The sequence below is a fragment of the Callorhinchus milii genome, unplaced genomic scaffold (genome assembly GCF_018977255.1).
Source record: "Callorhinchus milii isolate IMCB2004 unplaced genomic scaffold, IMCB_Cmil_1.0 Scaffold1, whole genome shotgun sequence".
Classification (NCBI taxonomy): Eukaryota; Metazoa; Chordata; class Chondrichthyes; order Chimaeriformes; family Callorhinchidae; genus Callorhinchus; species Callorhinchus milii.
Window position 1 is genome coordinate 33,136,520 of NW_024704742.1, and position 15,602 is coordinate 33,152,121.

Genomic DNA, 15,602 nt, shown 5'->3' on the forward strand with positions numbered 1-15,602 from the left:
TGATCTTTGTCAATCAAAATTGGACCTCAAATTAACTATGGCTCCATTATTGCAGCACTGCGCTATGTGGCAATCCCAGATTATGAGTTGGGTGTCAAACAATTTATCACAGAATCACAGAAGCCCTTTGGTCCATTTGATTTCAGCCTTCCAGAATGCCCACACTACTCTTCTCCTATTCTGGCATCAGGCTCCTTTTTAATTGATTCCAGCCTCTTGGTCCCAGCCATCCTTCCTGGTAAACGGTTTCAATCATTAATTACTCTCTGGGTAAATAAATACTTTCTGGTGTCTGTCCTGAAACTGCCTTTTGCAACGCTAAACCTGGGTTCTCTTGTTCTGCTGTATTGGTGCATCTGGAAGTATTGTTCTGAGTTTGCTCCCTCAATATCACTTGAAATCTTGTATACCTCCAGAGAGTACTCTATGAAAAGGTTTCTTTGAAGAGCCTTAGCTTGTCTAATCATTGTTCAAAGCTCATTCCGCTAACATCAAGGATGATCCTTGTTGTTCGAATCTTTGCCATTTCTGAAGCCTTGCCGGCCCCCGTATGTCGTGGCATATGCAGTACTCAAGGTGAAGCCTGACCAGAGCACTATAATACTATTTCTGGGGATCTAAACTTAACTGATTGGGCAACATAAGCCAGCATCCTGTTTGCCTCACATTGTTTTGACATGGTGAGCAATGAATCAGCTATTATTCCTAGATCCTTCAGCTTCCTCCTTGACAAGTTCTATCACATCCATGGAGTCCAAGCGTTTCCTCGTTTTACTTCATATAAGCATAACCTCACATTAACTGAAACCTATTTTTCCTCTTCCCTTTGGAATGTAACTAAATATTCACATAGAACAAAGCGCTGCACTGTAGGGCAGGAATGGTGGCCATTAATTCATTAGGGAAATTGAAGTTAAATGTAGACTCACCTCTGAGTCAGAAGGTTGTGAGCCCCATGTTGAACCTAGCTCTTTGGCAGGACTTCAAAGAGAAGACCGTCACTGGGGGCAGGGAGTCATCCCACTCAACTCCTGTTAACCCTGTAAGCCAAAGCTCTAACAGGTAGGGTGGTCTCAGCTGGACGTGCAGCAAGAAAGCTTGCCAGACAATACTATCAATGCCAAGCTACAAGGTTTTAACTGGTTAGACTCCAGCAGTACCCCAATACACACTCTGGGATCCCCAAGCCTTGCTCTTGCCAACCTGTATCTAGTACTTTCCGGAATTAGGTAAGCAGGATGCGTCCCACCAGGTAGAGAGTGCGCATTCCATTCCATCAATCTTATCTCTGGAATTTCCATGTGTAGGTGGATTGCATGGAATTCTCAGTTTGGTTTGGATACTCTTAAGCATTGGTGATGGGTTTCTACATTTGTCAGGCACCTAGCTGACCACCCCAAAAAAGCTGGACATCTGACTTGATAGACTTGGCTGACCCTCCAGTATGCTAGGAGAGTGTTAATTGATACTGTCCTTTGAGTGAGATGTTAATTCTGCTTGTTTGGGTGGATTTTAAAGAACCCATAACACTATTTGCAAGGAGAAGGTAGTTTCACCTGGTGTCTTGGCCAACAACCTTCCAGATCAATTGTCATTCACTTCATATCTGTTTGTTGAATAATGTGTATAAATTGGCTGTTTTGTTTGCTTAAATTAATCACTGGCCTTGACAGTAATTACAGTGTATGTGAAGTGATTTGAAATGTTGAATGTGGCAGCCGCTGCATATAGCACTTTGTTCAAAAAGGAGTGTTTTGCGATCAAAGGCTAAACTACAGCAGGAAAATTGCTTTTCTACATTGGTTATTTTGGGTCACAGTTAGGTGAGTGGCTGCCAATTTAATATTCCAATATTCTGAATTCAGAAATGGAATATAGAACAGATGTGGTGTCAACTTCCACATGTACCTGGATGACACTCAACTCTATCTCTCTGCTTCCACCTTCGATTCCAGGACTACTGACATCAAGTCCCGGATGAGAGCCAACTTTCTACAATTGAATGTCAACAAGACTGAGGCCCTCCTGATTTGCTCGCGCAAGCGCCTCTGCACCTCAGGCACTGGCAGCATCAGCACCTCAGGCACGAGCAGCAACAGCACACTCCACCTCACCAAGCCAGTCAGAAACCCTCAACTTGTTCGACCCTCAACTGCCCTTTCTCCCTCTGACAGCCTCCCCAACTCTTCCTTCCACAAGCTGCAGATCATCCATAACTCTGCAGCACGTGCCCTCTCCCACATCAGGCTCCATAACTCATCACCCCCACCATCGCCCGGCTCCACTGGCTCCCCATCCCTTTTGATAGAGTTCAAAATCCTAGTCCTCACTTTCAAGGCCTTCCACGGCCTTGCCCCTTCCTACCGCTGACCTGCTAACCCCTATCAATCTGTCCGCTCCCTCTGCTCAGCAGGCTCCAGCCTGCTCCAGGTCCCCCACCCAATCCGCCCTACCGTTGGCAGCCAGGCTTTCAGCCTCTCTGCTCCCACTGTTTGGAACTCCATCCCACAATCCCTTCGCCTTGCTCCCTCTCTTGCCTCCTTCAAGGCACAACTGAAGACCATCCTTTTTGACCGTGTCTTCAGCCGCCCTCTTACCCCCTCTGCCCTCCCTCATCCCAACTCTGCCCCCACACTCGGGTTCTGATCCCTGACTGTTCAGCGCCTTGGGACGTCCTCCCAATGTGAAAGGCGCAATACAAATGTAATTTTGTTGTTGGAATTGAATCTAGTGGACCTATGTTTACACTGAACTCATCCACATCACCACATCACAGTTTGGCAGCTGTGAGTTTTGCAAGTTCCCATGGGGAGAGGGGATAAAAAATAGTTCTGTTGTCTGATTTTGAAAACTGCCTCCATTGCGCTCTGAATACTCTTTGGTGTGCTGACTCCAGTCACCATTTTTGCCATTAAGATGCAAAATTATATATATTATTCAGCATAAAGCTCTTGAATTTCTAATCTGAATGGTATCAAATAAAACTTATCAAGTCTTAGCCCAGATTTTTCCAACTATCCCTATCCCCATGAGCAAATGATGTCGATTGCTCCTTATTCATTTTGCTTCAACATCAAATGCTGAAGCTTCAACCACTATGCTCCTATCCTCTGGAATTCTCTTCCAAAACCACTTTGCTTTTCTACGTCTCTTCTTGCCTTATAAACTTTCATAAAATCTGTCATTACCTGTGCCTTCAGTCAACATCTTTAAATGTCTTCTTTCCCTGCTTTGTAGCCATTTGTTTTTTGCTTGACCTTCACAACATTGTCTGCCTCTTCCATTATCTTTCCCCTGGGTTAGTAAGACCCACATCCAGCTTGATTTATTACAGCATCCTGTTTGCCAGACTCCCAGCTCCTCCCTTAACAAACTGCAGCTGCAAAAGTCTGCTTGTGTCCTCTTCCGCACCAGGCTGTGCAAGCCTATCACCCCCTCCGTCGCTTAGCTCCATGAGTTCCCCAACCCCTGAGGATCGAATTCAAAATCTTCATCTTCAAATTCCTCTGTGCCTTTGCTCCACCAAACCTCGGTGACTTCCTGCGATCCTCCATCCCTTGTCTGCTTCATTCCCCCTACCCCACCATCGATAGCAAGTTTTCAGCCATTCTGTTGCCATTCTCTGGAACTCTATTCCAGTTTGTCCACCTCTGCTCACCTTTTAAGGCTAACTGTAGATAGCCTTTGGAAGGCTAAGAACTAAATTCTCTTTCATGTCCCAATCTCTTATTATTGATATAGTGTCTTTCATGTTGGGAGGACATTTCAAAGCGCACACAGAATTTAGTGTAAGTGTAGTGACCGTGTAGATTGTAAATGAACATGACAGCCCCACATTGGGACTTTGAACTTAATCTTGGCTCACACTCCATTTTAGTGTTGAGTGGTTCGTATGTTTGAGGTGCCATCCTTCAGATTAGATGTTAAATTGACAGGCCATCTGACTGTTCAAGGGATCCAAAAGATCCCATGAAGCTATTCAAAAACTGAAGGGAGATTCTCCCAGTGTCCTCGCCAACATTACTATGCCAAAATTGGTTGCAATATTCACCTATTCAACATTCACCAGTCACTACACTTTACAGTTAATCCTGTGAAAAGGTTTGAGATATGAAAGGTGCTACATAAAATGCAATGAAATGCGTAGAACATAAATTACATAACATAATTCAAGTCACTTCACTGTTGGAAGCTATTTGAAAACTGGCATTCAATAACAACTACAACCTGCATTTATATAGTGCCCTTCACAGGAGGTAGCATCTTGGAGTGTTATTCAGCCATATGCAAATAATTTTTCTCTATCCTAGAATATGGGGAAAAATTAAGATTCGCTTGAAGAATTCAACAAATTTGCACAGTATGTACGAAATATACAGTTAATTCACTTTACAGTATATTCTGTGAAGCGCTTTGAGACATCTAGCAGACGTGAAAAGCGCTATATCAAATGCAAGGATTATTATTATTATTTCCAGTTTGAGCCAGAATGTCAAGCTTCTGTTGTGATAAACTCAGTGATGAACTGTTGTGTTTTGTTCTTAAAAATCCTCCACATGACCAGTTGACTTCATCTAATGGCTTCAAGCACTCACATGAATGGGCAGGCAAATGGATGCAAACTCCTGTACTGCTTCCTCTCCTGAAGACTAACCATGATTCTTAAAGGATGAAATTAATCCACTTTCAGTTTTCAGAGACCTGAAAAGATTCTCCTCAGTGAATTCTCTTGTGTCTCTTGAGTGTATAGTTGAAAGCGATAAACCATAATCACCTGCATGACTGAAACCTAAACGTATAGGGAGTTTTTCTATAGCAGAGCAGTTTCAAATAAAGTCAGTTTTGTGTTGCCGAAGGCCACTACTGTTGAGGAATTTATGATGATCTTAAGAGGATGATACCACTGTACTAGTGCTAATACAAACAACTGTGCATTTAAAGTCTGACACCGCAAGGTTTGCTCGTTTGACTGCTCCACAGATTGATATGCCCCTTACATACAGAGTTGTTAACAAGGAAAGGTGATTGACCCCAGATTGCTGTATTCATTTAAAAGGAAACTGGATGTTAAAATGGGAAGATGAGTATTCTGGAAAGATAAGATCAAATGGGCTGATGGGCTTTCTTCATCTGAATCAACCTTGTGATTATTTGCCTGTTTTTCAAATTTGATAAATGTACAAGTTGGGGAAAGAAGAAGCAGTTTTCAAACTAGAGCTCAACCTGTGGATGACTTATTATAGGTATGGTCATCTTTTCCTTCAAATACAATCAAAAAGATTAACTTATCTTTTTCCACCAAGTGTATGGTCAACATCCTTAATTTTCCCTTCTTTCCTCTGCTTGTAGATCCCCATCATCATTGTGAAGCATCTTGAGATTTTCATCCTATGTGATGTATAAGTAGATGCCATATAAATAAGTGTTGTTGTCCACTCTATAGGTTGTCTTGAATAAGCTAGTGCTAACATAAGTATTATTGCTGATTTCTCCTTGAAGGATCTGACGATGTGGCAAGAATTACAAAATAAGGCACAGATGATTGATCTCATGTCGTCTTTTGAAATTGAAGGCAGGGTGCCCAGGTTTTCTTCTCTCATTGTGGATGACTGATCCTGTTTGTAGAGATAGGTTGCATTCAAGAGCATGCATATTTGCCATTCCAACATCCAGTCATGTAGAATACAGTTCAGACAAACTGGAGAGCAATTCATCAACCGCTATGTCATTTAGTATTGAAATGTTAAAGCCTCATTTTTGTTCTTTACCCCCAGATAAGGTTAAATTAAATCATTGTTGATGAATGGGTTATGCTCCCCTACTCATTATGTGAAAATTATAGTGGCCATTTCCTAGCTGCTCAGTAGAATAGCTTGAAATTGATTTGTTTTTTATAGTGTTAAATAGGTCATGTTTCACTTGTGGCAGCCTTGGGGCAAGAGAAGTGCTGCTACATGTGCTGTGTATAAACCAATAATTTGGCTTACAATATATATGCTGTGTCTGAGTCTTCTCTAAAATATAGCTTTCTAAATCTCAGCTGAGTGGGGAAAGAGATTGCTCCATTTCAGCACTATATTTAAAAAAGCAACTGGGTGTTACAGTGGGAAGATGAGTATTCTGGAAAGATAAGATCAAATGGCCTGATGGGCAGACCAGAAGCTTATAGGTTTGAATCCCAATACTGACTTATTAGATCCCAGGTTGGGTAGCATTTTGGAAGACTCAGTTGACCTCAACGCTCCTCAGCTTGGAAGATTATAATTTACCAGAGTTTGCATTCTTGATCACTATCCACTGGCTTCTGCTGGAAAGTTTGTGCATGTAGATGTCAGATGAGAACATATTGAACTATTTGCCTAAATTAACCTGGTAACTCTTCTTCATGTAACCTTGAAAATGGTCTGACCAGAGGCTCTGAAATTATACCATAATAATAATCCTTGCATTTGGTATAGTGTCTTATGTCTTCCGAGACATCTCAAAGCGGGTCACAGAATATAGTGTAAGAGACTGTAGTCTCTCATGTGCCAATATATATATGTAATTGCAAGCTGTAGCAATGAATGACGTGATTGATATCTCTTCAGGTTCTTCTGCTCCAAGAGAAGATGCTTGTGCTTTCACGTACTTGAGGCAGGCAAGGTCGAGAGATGGGACTGAACACAAATTATTATAGAGTTGATGGGAAGAAACTTTGGATTATCTGTCTGGAGAAGTTTATTTGCACATTCTTAGGGTCATTAGCAAGGTGTAAATGGAGATCAATATACTAATTCTGCTACTCGTGTGAAGATTTGTTCTCAAGCCTGCTGTGATTCTGCATCAATCACTTCATTAGAAGCTATATTGATGTTGGATCACCATCTAAAGTCTCCACATAATTTGCTCTCCAGAGCATCAGCATACCATGCAGGGTTTCCCCCTTTTCAGTCATGTTTATATATATAGCACATTTCATGCCAGGGGGATGTCCCAAGCACTATTGCTACTCAGAAAAGCTTCCAATGCCAAGTGAAGGAAACAAATCATTGCATTGGTTTGCAGTGGTTCGGTGTGTGATAACCTCAAACTGCACCGAGGTTAGATGGGATAGAAAGCGAGATTGAGAAAGTCTGATGTACTGTGGTTGGAAGGGAAGAATACATTTCAGGGTACAGTTTGTGGGGCTACTCCATCACAGATCCTCAGATTACGTTTGAAAAGGGAATTAATTTCTCATCTGATTGTTACACTTGTTTTGGAAATATGAAAAAATGTTGCTCCTGTAAGCACCTGATATATAAGTGAGTTGTGATGGTCTCTTGTTTGAATTAGAGCACATGTAGCTTGCCTTTCACTGTGGTTGGAAAAATACTGAAAAGGCATTATTCGAAAAATGTCTGTAATGTAAATTAGGTTTACTCGCGGGAATTCCCTTTGTTAATCATGCTGACATGCGACACTTTGCATTCAAATATATCTTTGGTCGGACTGGATGTCTCCTGAGTCAGCTTGACATAAAGCAACTCCCTGAACAAAACTCAGGTTGATATCACAAGAGCCTTTTTGATGGCTATGTTGCTCAACCTCTTTTTCAACCCCATTGTCAAGTATTCTCTTTGCTTCTGGCAAGAGTGGGAAGGTCATCTTCAAAGAGTTTAACGTCACAAACCTATTTTTAGTTTCAAAGAGATTAGAAACAGACAGGCATAAACCTAGATTTCCATTTGCAGTAGGTTTTCTTTCCCTTTTTGTTGAAACAAAATGTGATTTAAATTAATGCAATTCAGTAGAGATTTGTAAAAATTGAAAAATCAATGGTATTAAAGTAATGACTGGTGCTTGCCAGAGCTTGGCACGGTTTGGGTATTTAAATGGTCAAAAATAGTCAGTGAAAGATATAAATTATTTAGCTGTTTCAACACTTGCCTATTAATCCTTTGAGTCCTAAAGCTGTGATCACGCATCTCTGTGGAGGTGAGTACTGATTTATCAGGTTGGATTTGAGGCAATGCAAATCACTGTGCCACTGTCCAAAATAGATATGGGAGATGGAAGAAAGAATGAAATTATTTTATACAGAAATTAGAAATAATTAAATTAGATCTTTTTTGCTGCATTGAATGATCCAGGACAGTTCAGTGGAAGAAGTATAACTGGCCATAATGTCTCCAGGCTTGCAACAGCAGGGAGGGAGAATGTTATTTAGAGGTTGTGCTTTTGATGAAAGTATGCACACAAGGACATAGGTGAGGACACGGTTGGATTCAGCTGCTTTGGAAACTGTAGCTGAATGTGCACTGACTCCTTTGGCTCAAACCTAAAAAGAAATTTGAGGGGCACAAATAAGTGTTCCAGTGTCGGTGAACTGAACTTACAAAAATCGCCACCTTCAGTAAGAAACAAGGGAAGTAGCTTGATGAAAAGACTTCAGAATCCCTTTCCCAAGAACTATATGGTTAAGCCTTTGTATCAATCTGAGCCCTGGGGTCCAAGTCCCAGCTGTGATTAGATTTTGTATCATTGATCTTGATGGTGATGACTTCAATCAGCTGGTCCACAGTGGGGCACGGCTGACGAAAGCAAAGGATTACACAGTTAAAAACTAGCACTGTCCATCTTTCTCCACAACAAGCACATCAGCATTGTTGTGGATCACACACTAACAGCAATCATTTCTTTTCAGAAGGTGGAGTAGGCACATTAGCAACTCAGTGCCTCACCTTTTGGCAGCAATATTTCTGTGTCTCAAAGGAGCCCATTCAGTTTAGCTGAGAGATGGAAAAATGTTTCAGCATTTGTTTGAGACTGTGCAGAAAGTGCAGGAAAACATATAAAGAACATTGTAGGAAATAAGGTGGCAGAAAACTGAAAGATTGATTTAAGCAATCAAGCTTCAATGTCAGTGGGTGTGCTTTCATCATTGCAGCAAAGGAAAGCGGCAGAGAATACGTCAAGCTGATTCTTGAAAAAAAGCAGTGTCTAAAAATTATGCAGATTATAAATTGAGATGCTCACTAATAATAACAAATTAACCACCACCTCTATGGAATCTAGGTTTTCCGTATCTGGAATTTTAATGCAGCACCAATTTGCTGCTTTGAATAAACTTACATTCATCCCTTGAGGAGAGAGAAAAAGCATCAGTATTCTTAGAGCATTGCTGGGTAGTGATATATTCTTCCTACATTGCCAGTTGTCCAGGTGCTGTCTGACTTGGTGTGGTAATTTTGGATGAATAAATGCTGCAATTCTAATTTATTCGCTAGTGGAGGTAATGGTCAGTCAGGTGTAAAGTTTTGAGTTGTGCTTGCTGCACTCTATAGTGTTAGTTTCATCTAAGGTCTGCTTCACTGAATACTTTTTATCACCAAATCTGGTAATCATTGGGTGACCTGAGTTAATTTAATTACTGCAGGACACCCAATCAATTGGCTCTCCAAGTCCTCGGGCAGAACAACATCAATCTAATTTCACCAGCAATGATGTGCAAATAAATAGACACTTCAAGGACTCATCGGCTTTGATGGTTGCCAGAACAAGTTGATTCTGTTAGCTGTCGCCAAATTTTTTCATCACCCATCCAGTTATTGGAAAGGATTGATGTCTCTTCTTTGCTGAACTTGGTTGGAGTGGTGTGCAGGTTTCCACAGTTCGATCCTTCAGCGTATAATGCCATCATTTCCTTTGGGAGCTCCATTATGATGCCGTTTCAGCAAATGTGTTATGGCTAGTAATATGGAACTTACAGCTGCTTCATAGTCCAGTCCTTCCTTGCCATTTTTGTTGCCTTTAGACTGTCCTGGAGATTGCCTTACATTGTGGAGTCTCTATAAATAACTCTTAATTCTTCCATATGGGCTTTAGTCTGTCTAATGTTGATTATAATGTGGAGTGTTGAACCTCAAAGTCTGTAAATACCAGATTACTCGGTGACATTCTCGTCTCTAAGTCAAAAGTTGCGTGTTCATAATCTCATAATCTGGCTAACACTGCATTTGCAATCCTGAGACAGTGCTGCAATGTTAGAGGTGTTATCCTTGCATGAGACATCAAACTAATGGTTTGCTTGCCTATTATGTTGGTTCATGTGGATGTTAAAGATTTCATGGGACTAAAGCCCATCCAGGTATAGCATAGGTCTCCTTATGGTGCGGTGACATTGTGGATTTGCAGATTACCAGAACTTCAGTTTTTTTTTACAAAGTGCATCCCATTATAACACAAGATCTGCGTTTACGACCCAAATCGCCGTGTCCGCCTGAATTTTGATTAAAAAGTAGTAATTTCTCCTGGTGTTCTTCCCTCATCCAAATATACCAAAAAACATGATATAGTCCATTTGTTGCATGTAGTTTATTGCTCTTACAGTGGGGATTGCTTTGTTGCTCTCCTCTGGACTGCCTTTAGCTTCTGGGCAACCTCCTTATGTTTCATCAACCATAACTGTATACAGTACTGCAGGGACAGCCTGACCAGAGCACTATATGGCATGACTTCCAGGGACCTGAACTGGTCTGATTTGGCAATAGAGCTCTATATCCTGTTAACCTTGTTTATTGACACCTAACACTTTTTTGACATGGTCAGCGATGAGTCAACTTACATCCTAGATGTCTGCCAGCTTCCCTCTTGGCAAGTTCTATCCCATCCATGGTTTACATGTGTATCCTATTCTTATTTCCTATATGTACTACCTTGGATTCTTTTATAGTGATTGAAGCGGTCTGAGACGCTGCCCTGCGTGGAGGGTGCTATATAAGTCCAAGTTGCTGTTGTTCTTGTTCTTCAATTGTTTGTTATTCCTTGTTAATTTTTTTTCATAGTTGCAGGCTTCATAGTTCAACGGCGGATTGCTTTCTGGGGGTAATAATCCCTCCAAAAAACAAAAAATAATTTGGTCACTCATACCACGACTGTTTGTGGGACACTGCTGCGCGCAATTGGCTGCTGTGTTTCTCCCACAAAGTTTACAGTCAATTCACTTTACAGTATATTCTGTGAAGCGCTTTGAGAATTTTCGATGATGTGTTAAGGTACTATATCAAATGCAAGGATTATTATTATTAACATCCATTCTATTCAACCCAAAACTTAAGGGGCTCTTAATTGGGTCAGTTTTATTTGAAATTTGGTGTCATGGAATGAAGGTTCTCTGTTGATATTACTTCTGGTCCAGTACAAATACTAGCCTCGCATTTTGCCTTTGTTCCAATACAAATACTTCCTGCATTTACAACCTGTATCAATATTTTCTTCCAAGTATGTCAAAGTGCATTCTACCACTGCAGCTGAAAATGTCATGACTAAGCATACATGTTTGTATTGTAATCTTGTAAGAGATATATTAGTTATTAGTAGAATGCATTGTACCTGAGGTTCATACATTTCTTTCACAAATACTTGTCTGTGCAATACTTGCAAGAAAAATATTAATACAATATTTTTACATTTACGGCTATGTTCTTTCTCTTTTTCAGTCCGGCTCCATGACAGCATATCTGAGGAGGGATGCCATTATCTAGTGTTTGATCTGTAAGTCTGTTTTTCCAGCTCTCTATTATATCACTGCCTCTTTACAGCTTAATAAAGTCAAACCATTTGTACTATAGGATAGAATCAAAGAATAGTGGAGCGCATAAACAAGTCATTTGGCCCATCAGGTCACTGGTTGTTTTTTTTTCTCCATGTGCTTCACCTAGTCCAGTCATCTAGACCACCCTCACTCTTTAAGACTCTTAGTTTTATGGGCTCTGCTTCAATGGCGGTTTTGTGACAGGGAATTCCTCACTCTAAGCCCTCTCTGTTGAAAGAAACACGTTTCTACCTCACCATTACTTCCTTTTGGGACTGTCTTGAATTTGAGCCCTCATAAGTTTATCATTGTTTTTGACTTTTTTTTAAAAAAAGGTTTGATTCAGTTATTTTTAGATGATGTAGGTTTATTAAAGTAAATGCGACCAACATTGATATCAAACGGGTGGTGTTTGGTATTCAAATACCCGTCAGTTCTTCCACAGTAACACATATGGTTGCATATAGACAATCCGCCCACACACAGATGTCCATTTTTCTGTGGCTGCACAGAGTATGCAGGATTCACCTAACAAGTATGCATTTTTGGCATTCAATTCTGACAGCATCTAATCTCGTGTGAAGTATTCAATAGTATTCTGCTATAAATGCTTCTCAGCAGCTTGGGTCTGATTTATTATTTTAAGCTTCATTTGTGTGGAAATTGTAAATTGGAAAGTTTCTATTGATTCACAGAGACATCAAGTCAGGCAAAGGTACTTGAGCATGACTTGAGAACTGTTCCATCAGCGTAGAGTTTGTTGCGGAACAACTTGATATTAATCCTGTTGTATGTAAACTATTTTAACAAAACCAAGTGTGGAACAAACAAAGGACCATCTGGCTCTTCAGGCTCTGCCTTCCACATCCTGTTTTGGATGCTTCAATCTTCTTAGGGAAAGTTATGCATAAATGCCTTCTATTTCCCAAAGAAAATATCCATTCATCCTTCCTCCCATTTGTACCGTGGTGCCCCATTCAGTATTGATCATTTCAGTCTATCCTTATCATTATAGTCACTGAGCCAGGGACGGATGAAATGTTTATCTGGCAGCTTTTTGAAGGTGTTAATTGGCATAGTGTCAGCTGTTTCTGCTGTGAATTAGTCACACACATCTGTTGGGGTTTTTTTTGGAGAGGGAGGCAGAAGGAAGGGTCAGAGGGAAGCTTATTCTCATATCTTGTTTCACATAAGACTTTTTCTTTTCAAGTCTGAATCTGTTAGTTCTTGCTCACAGTTCAAGTCTAATAGTATATTTGGTTCTGCTATAAATGTCTCTCAGCTGTTTGAAAGAGAGCTTTGCTTCAAATTGTCTTTCCTCAATTGCAAAAATAAAAACTTGTTGATTTTCTCTCTTAAGTTGCAGATCTAAGTACCCAGAATTATCTTTGTTCTTTATCTGAATTTTCTAACTCACAGCACCTTTTCAAGGCAGCTAAATGTGACCTCAACTATGGTTGGAATCATCTTTTTAAAAACTCCTTGCACTGGACGAAGCATCTTTCATGTCAGGAGGATGTCTCAAAGCCCATCAAAGCATTTATTGTAAAGTGTAACGACTGTACTTTGTAGGTGAATATGGGAGCCAATTTGTGCAAAGAAATGTCTTGAAAGCAGTCATGAGATTAATGACCAATTTTATTGGGCGGGAGTGAGATGTGGGGTGGTTGGTGCCTTGGACACCAGGAGAAACTCCCTTTCTTCGTCAAACAGTGTCATGAGATCCTTAACGTCCACCCGAACAGGTAGACAGGACCATCGGTGCAAGGATTATTATTATTATTATCTCATTGGAAAGATTGTAGCTCCAACAATGCAGTGGTTCCCCATGCACTGTATTGGAGGGTCAGCCTAGATTTTGAATAAAAAATTCTGATGTAGAGCTTGAACCCACAAACTTCTGACTCAGGGGCCAGAGTGCTGCTATCTAAGCCAAGCTGACACCATCTGTTTTGCAATTCAAATGACTTTGAAATATATTGGAGTATTTACATTTTTTTAAATTATGTCTAATGAGATGCTCATCTTGTTATTGACTCAAAGCATTTCACAGAGTTGGTTTGGCATGTTGTGACCATCAGTCAAAATTGGCCTATAATCTGTGCGAGAGGCTTGACCAGGAGAGTATGAGAAACTCACTTCTCTTTAACTTCCATCACACCTGAACAGTAATTTTGTGTTACAGAAAGATGGCATCTTCAATAGGTTCCCCCTAGTATTGCATTGATGTGTCAGCCTAAACTATGAGCTCCAGAGTCCTGCAGCTCAGTGGTTAAAGCACTCGCTTTGCAAGTGAGAGACCTGAGTTCAATTCCAGGCAGGGCGAAACCTTGGGCAAGTTTCCTTACTCCACACGCCTAATAATAATCCCTCCAAAAAAACAAAAACAATAATAAATTGGTCATTTTCAATCGGGACACTGCTGTGCGCAATTGGCTGCCGCGTTCGCCCACAAATATACAGTCAATTCACTTTACAGTCTATTCTGTGAAGCGCTTTGGGACGTCTAGAAGACATGAAAAGCGCTATATCAAATGCAAGGATTATTATTATTATAAATATTATCCAACCTGTAAAGTGAGCTAACCTGGCACAAAGTGTTGATTATTCTCCGAGACACTTAACCATATAATATGATTATGCTTGGCATTTTATAATTATAATTTGTGGTCAAAACTGAGGAAAGCTTTGCTTTGTGATGAGTTAGCCAGCGCAGATAAGAATTTTGCAATTGACTAGCTACTTTGATTCAGGTATCTGGGCATTTGGTGAGCTTGGGACATCTTGCCGACATGAAAGGCGTTCTATGAATATGACTGATGGCTGAGAAAGGGTTAATGCCATCTCTACATTCTCAGATCTATTCACATGAACTGCTTTACACAATCGAGCTGGCTTGAATTTCACTTCAGTGGAGCTGTTGACAATCATGTTGCATGCGCTGTCACACTCAGAATTTGGTGCATTAACGGCAGCTTGTTACCCAGCAAGCAGTGGACAACCTGCTTTGCAGTAGCTCAAGCACATGCTGCTTCTTCGGACAGCACTGCTTGATGTGCAGGTCCCCATTCTTTCATAAACTGGGACACTGGCACGGTTGTGTTAGTTAAGGAAGTCTCTCTCTCCCTCCCCACATTCGAAGCCTGCTTGAACACTTACCTCTTTGTCCATGCTTTGGGTCATCTTTCCCCTCACCCACCTCTTCCAGCTCCTCCCCCACATCTATGGTGCCTGACCAGCAGTGAGAAGTAGTTTGAGATATCCTCCTGACATGAAAAACACTATATAAACGTAAATAATATTGCATTAAGTACTGATTGATGGAACTGTTGATCAAAGTGGGCTCAGACCTTGGTGGCTGAAGACGTTTTGTGAATGACTCACCAGCTTTGGATCACGCTGTTGTATAGATCAGTCTATCGATGACCACACACATCCTGAGGTGATGCCCTATTGTTACTATGCTTCTCATTAAGCACTGAAGCTTGAAAATGCAAAAAAAAACAAAGCAGGCATGTTCCCACAGGCATTCCACTGCCTATAAACAAGTCTCGGTGTGTGCTTCATTTCTGCCAAGATTTATAAATCGCATCATTCGTCCTTTGCTTTGGCAGCTGAGTCCCTTTTCACTGGGAATCGAGCTATTTGCAAAACAAAATTAAAAAATGATTACACCCTGAAGGAATTATACCGTTCATTTGAGACTGAAGCTGAATATTCATTCATCCTTTGGGGTGTTCCACATATTTATTCTGGATTTTCTAGTTTGTTTTTCAATAAAAAAAATGAAAATGTGGCTCTACGCATGAATATGGATTTGTAATTTTGTTATGATTCTGAATCAGACTCCAGATTAACAGTCATAAACAGTCTTGATTTATCATGCTTCATTTGGATTTTGATATTTGGATTACAGAAGTAATGAAGAAAATTGAAAATTACTTGAAAATTACAGTTTATGATGCTTATTGCTCAAAAATATAGCTGAGATCCAATGTCTTGATGAATTGTGGGTTACACAGAACAAAAATGGCCAGAAATGTAC

At 40.5% G+C, this 15,602-nt stretch overlaps 1 protein-coding gene across 14 annotated transcripts in view; it reads left to right on the forward strand.

Annotated features, from left to right (window-relative positions):
• Positions 1–15,602, forward strand: part of LOC103180901 (calcium/calmodulin-dependent protein kinase type II delta chain) — a 157,215-nt gene that overhangs the window by 79,746 nt on the left and 61,867 nt on the right. For all 14 annotated transcript variants that reach the window (XM_042339829.1, XM_042339799.1, XM_042339821.1 and 11 more), the window contains exon 4: positions 11,463–11,517. In XM_042339829.1, coding sequence (XP_042195763.1) covers positions 11,463–11,517 — 55 coding nt within the window. The remainder of the gene's footprint in view (positions 1–11,462; positions 11,518–15,602) is intronic.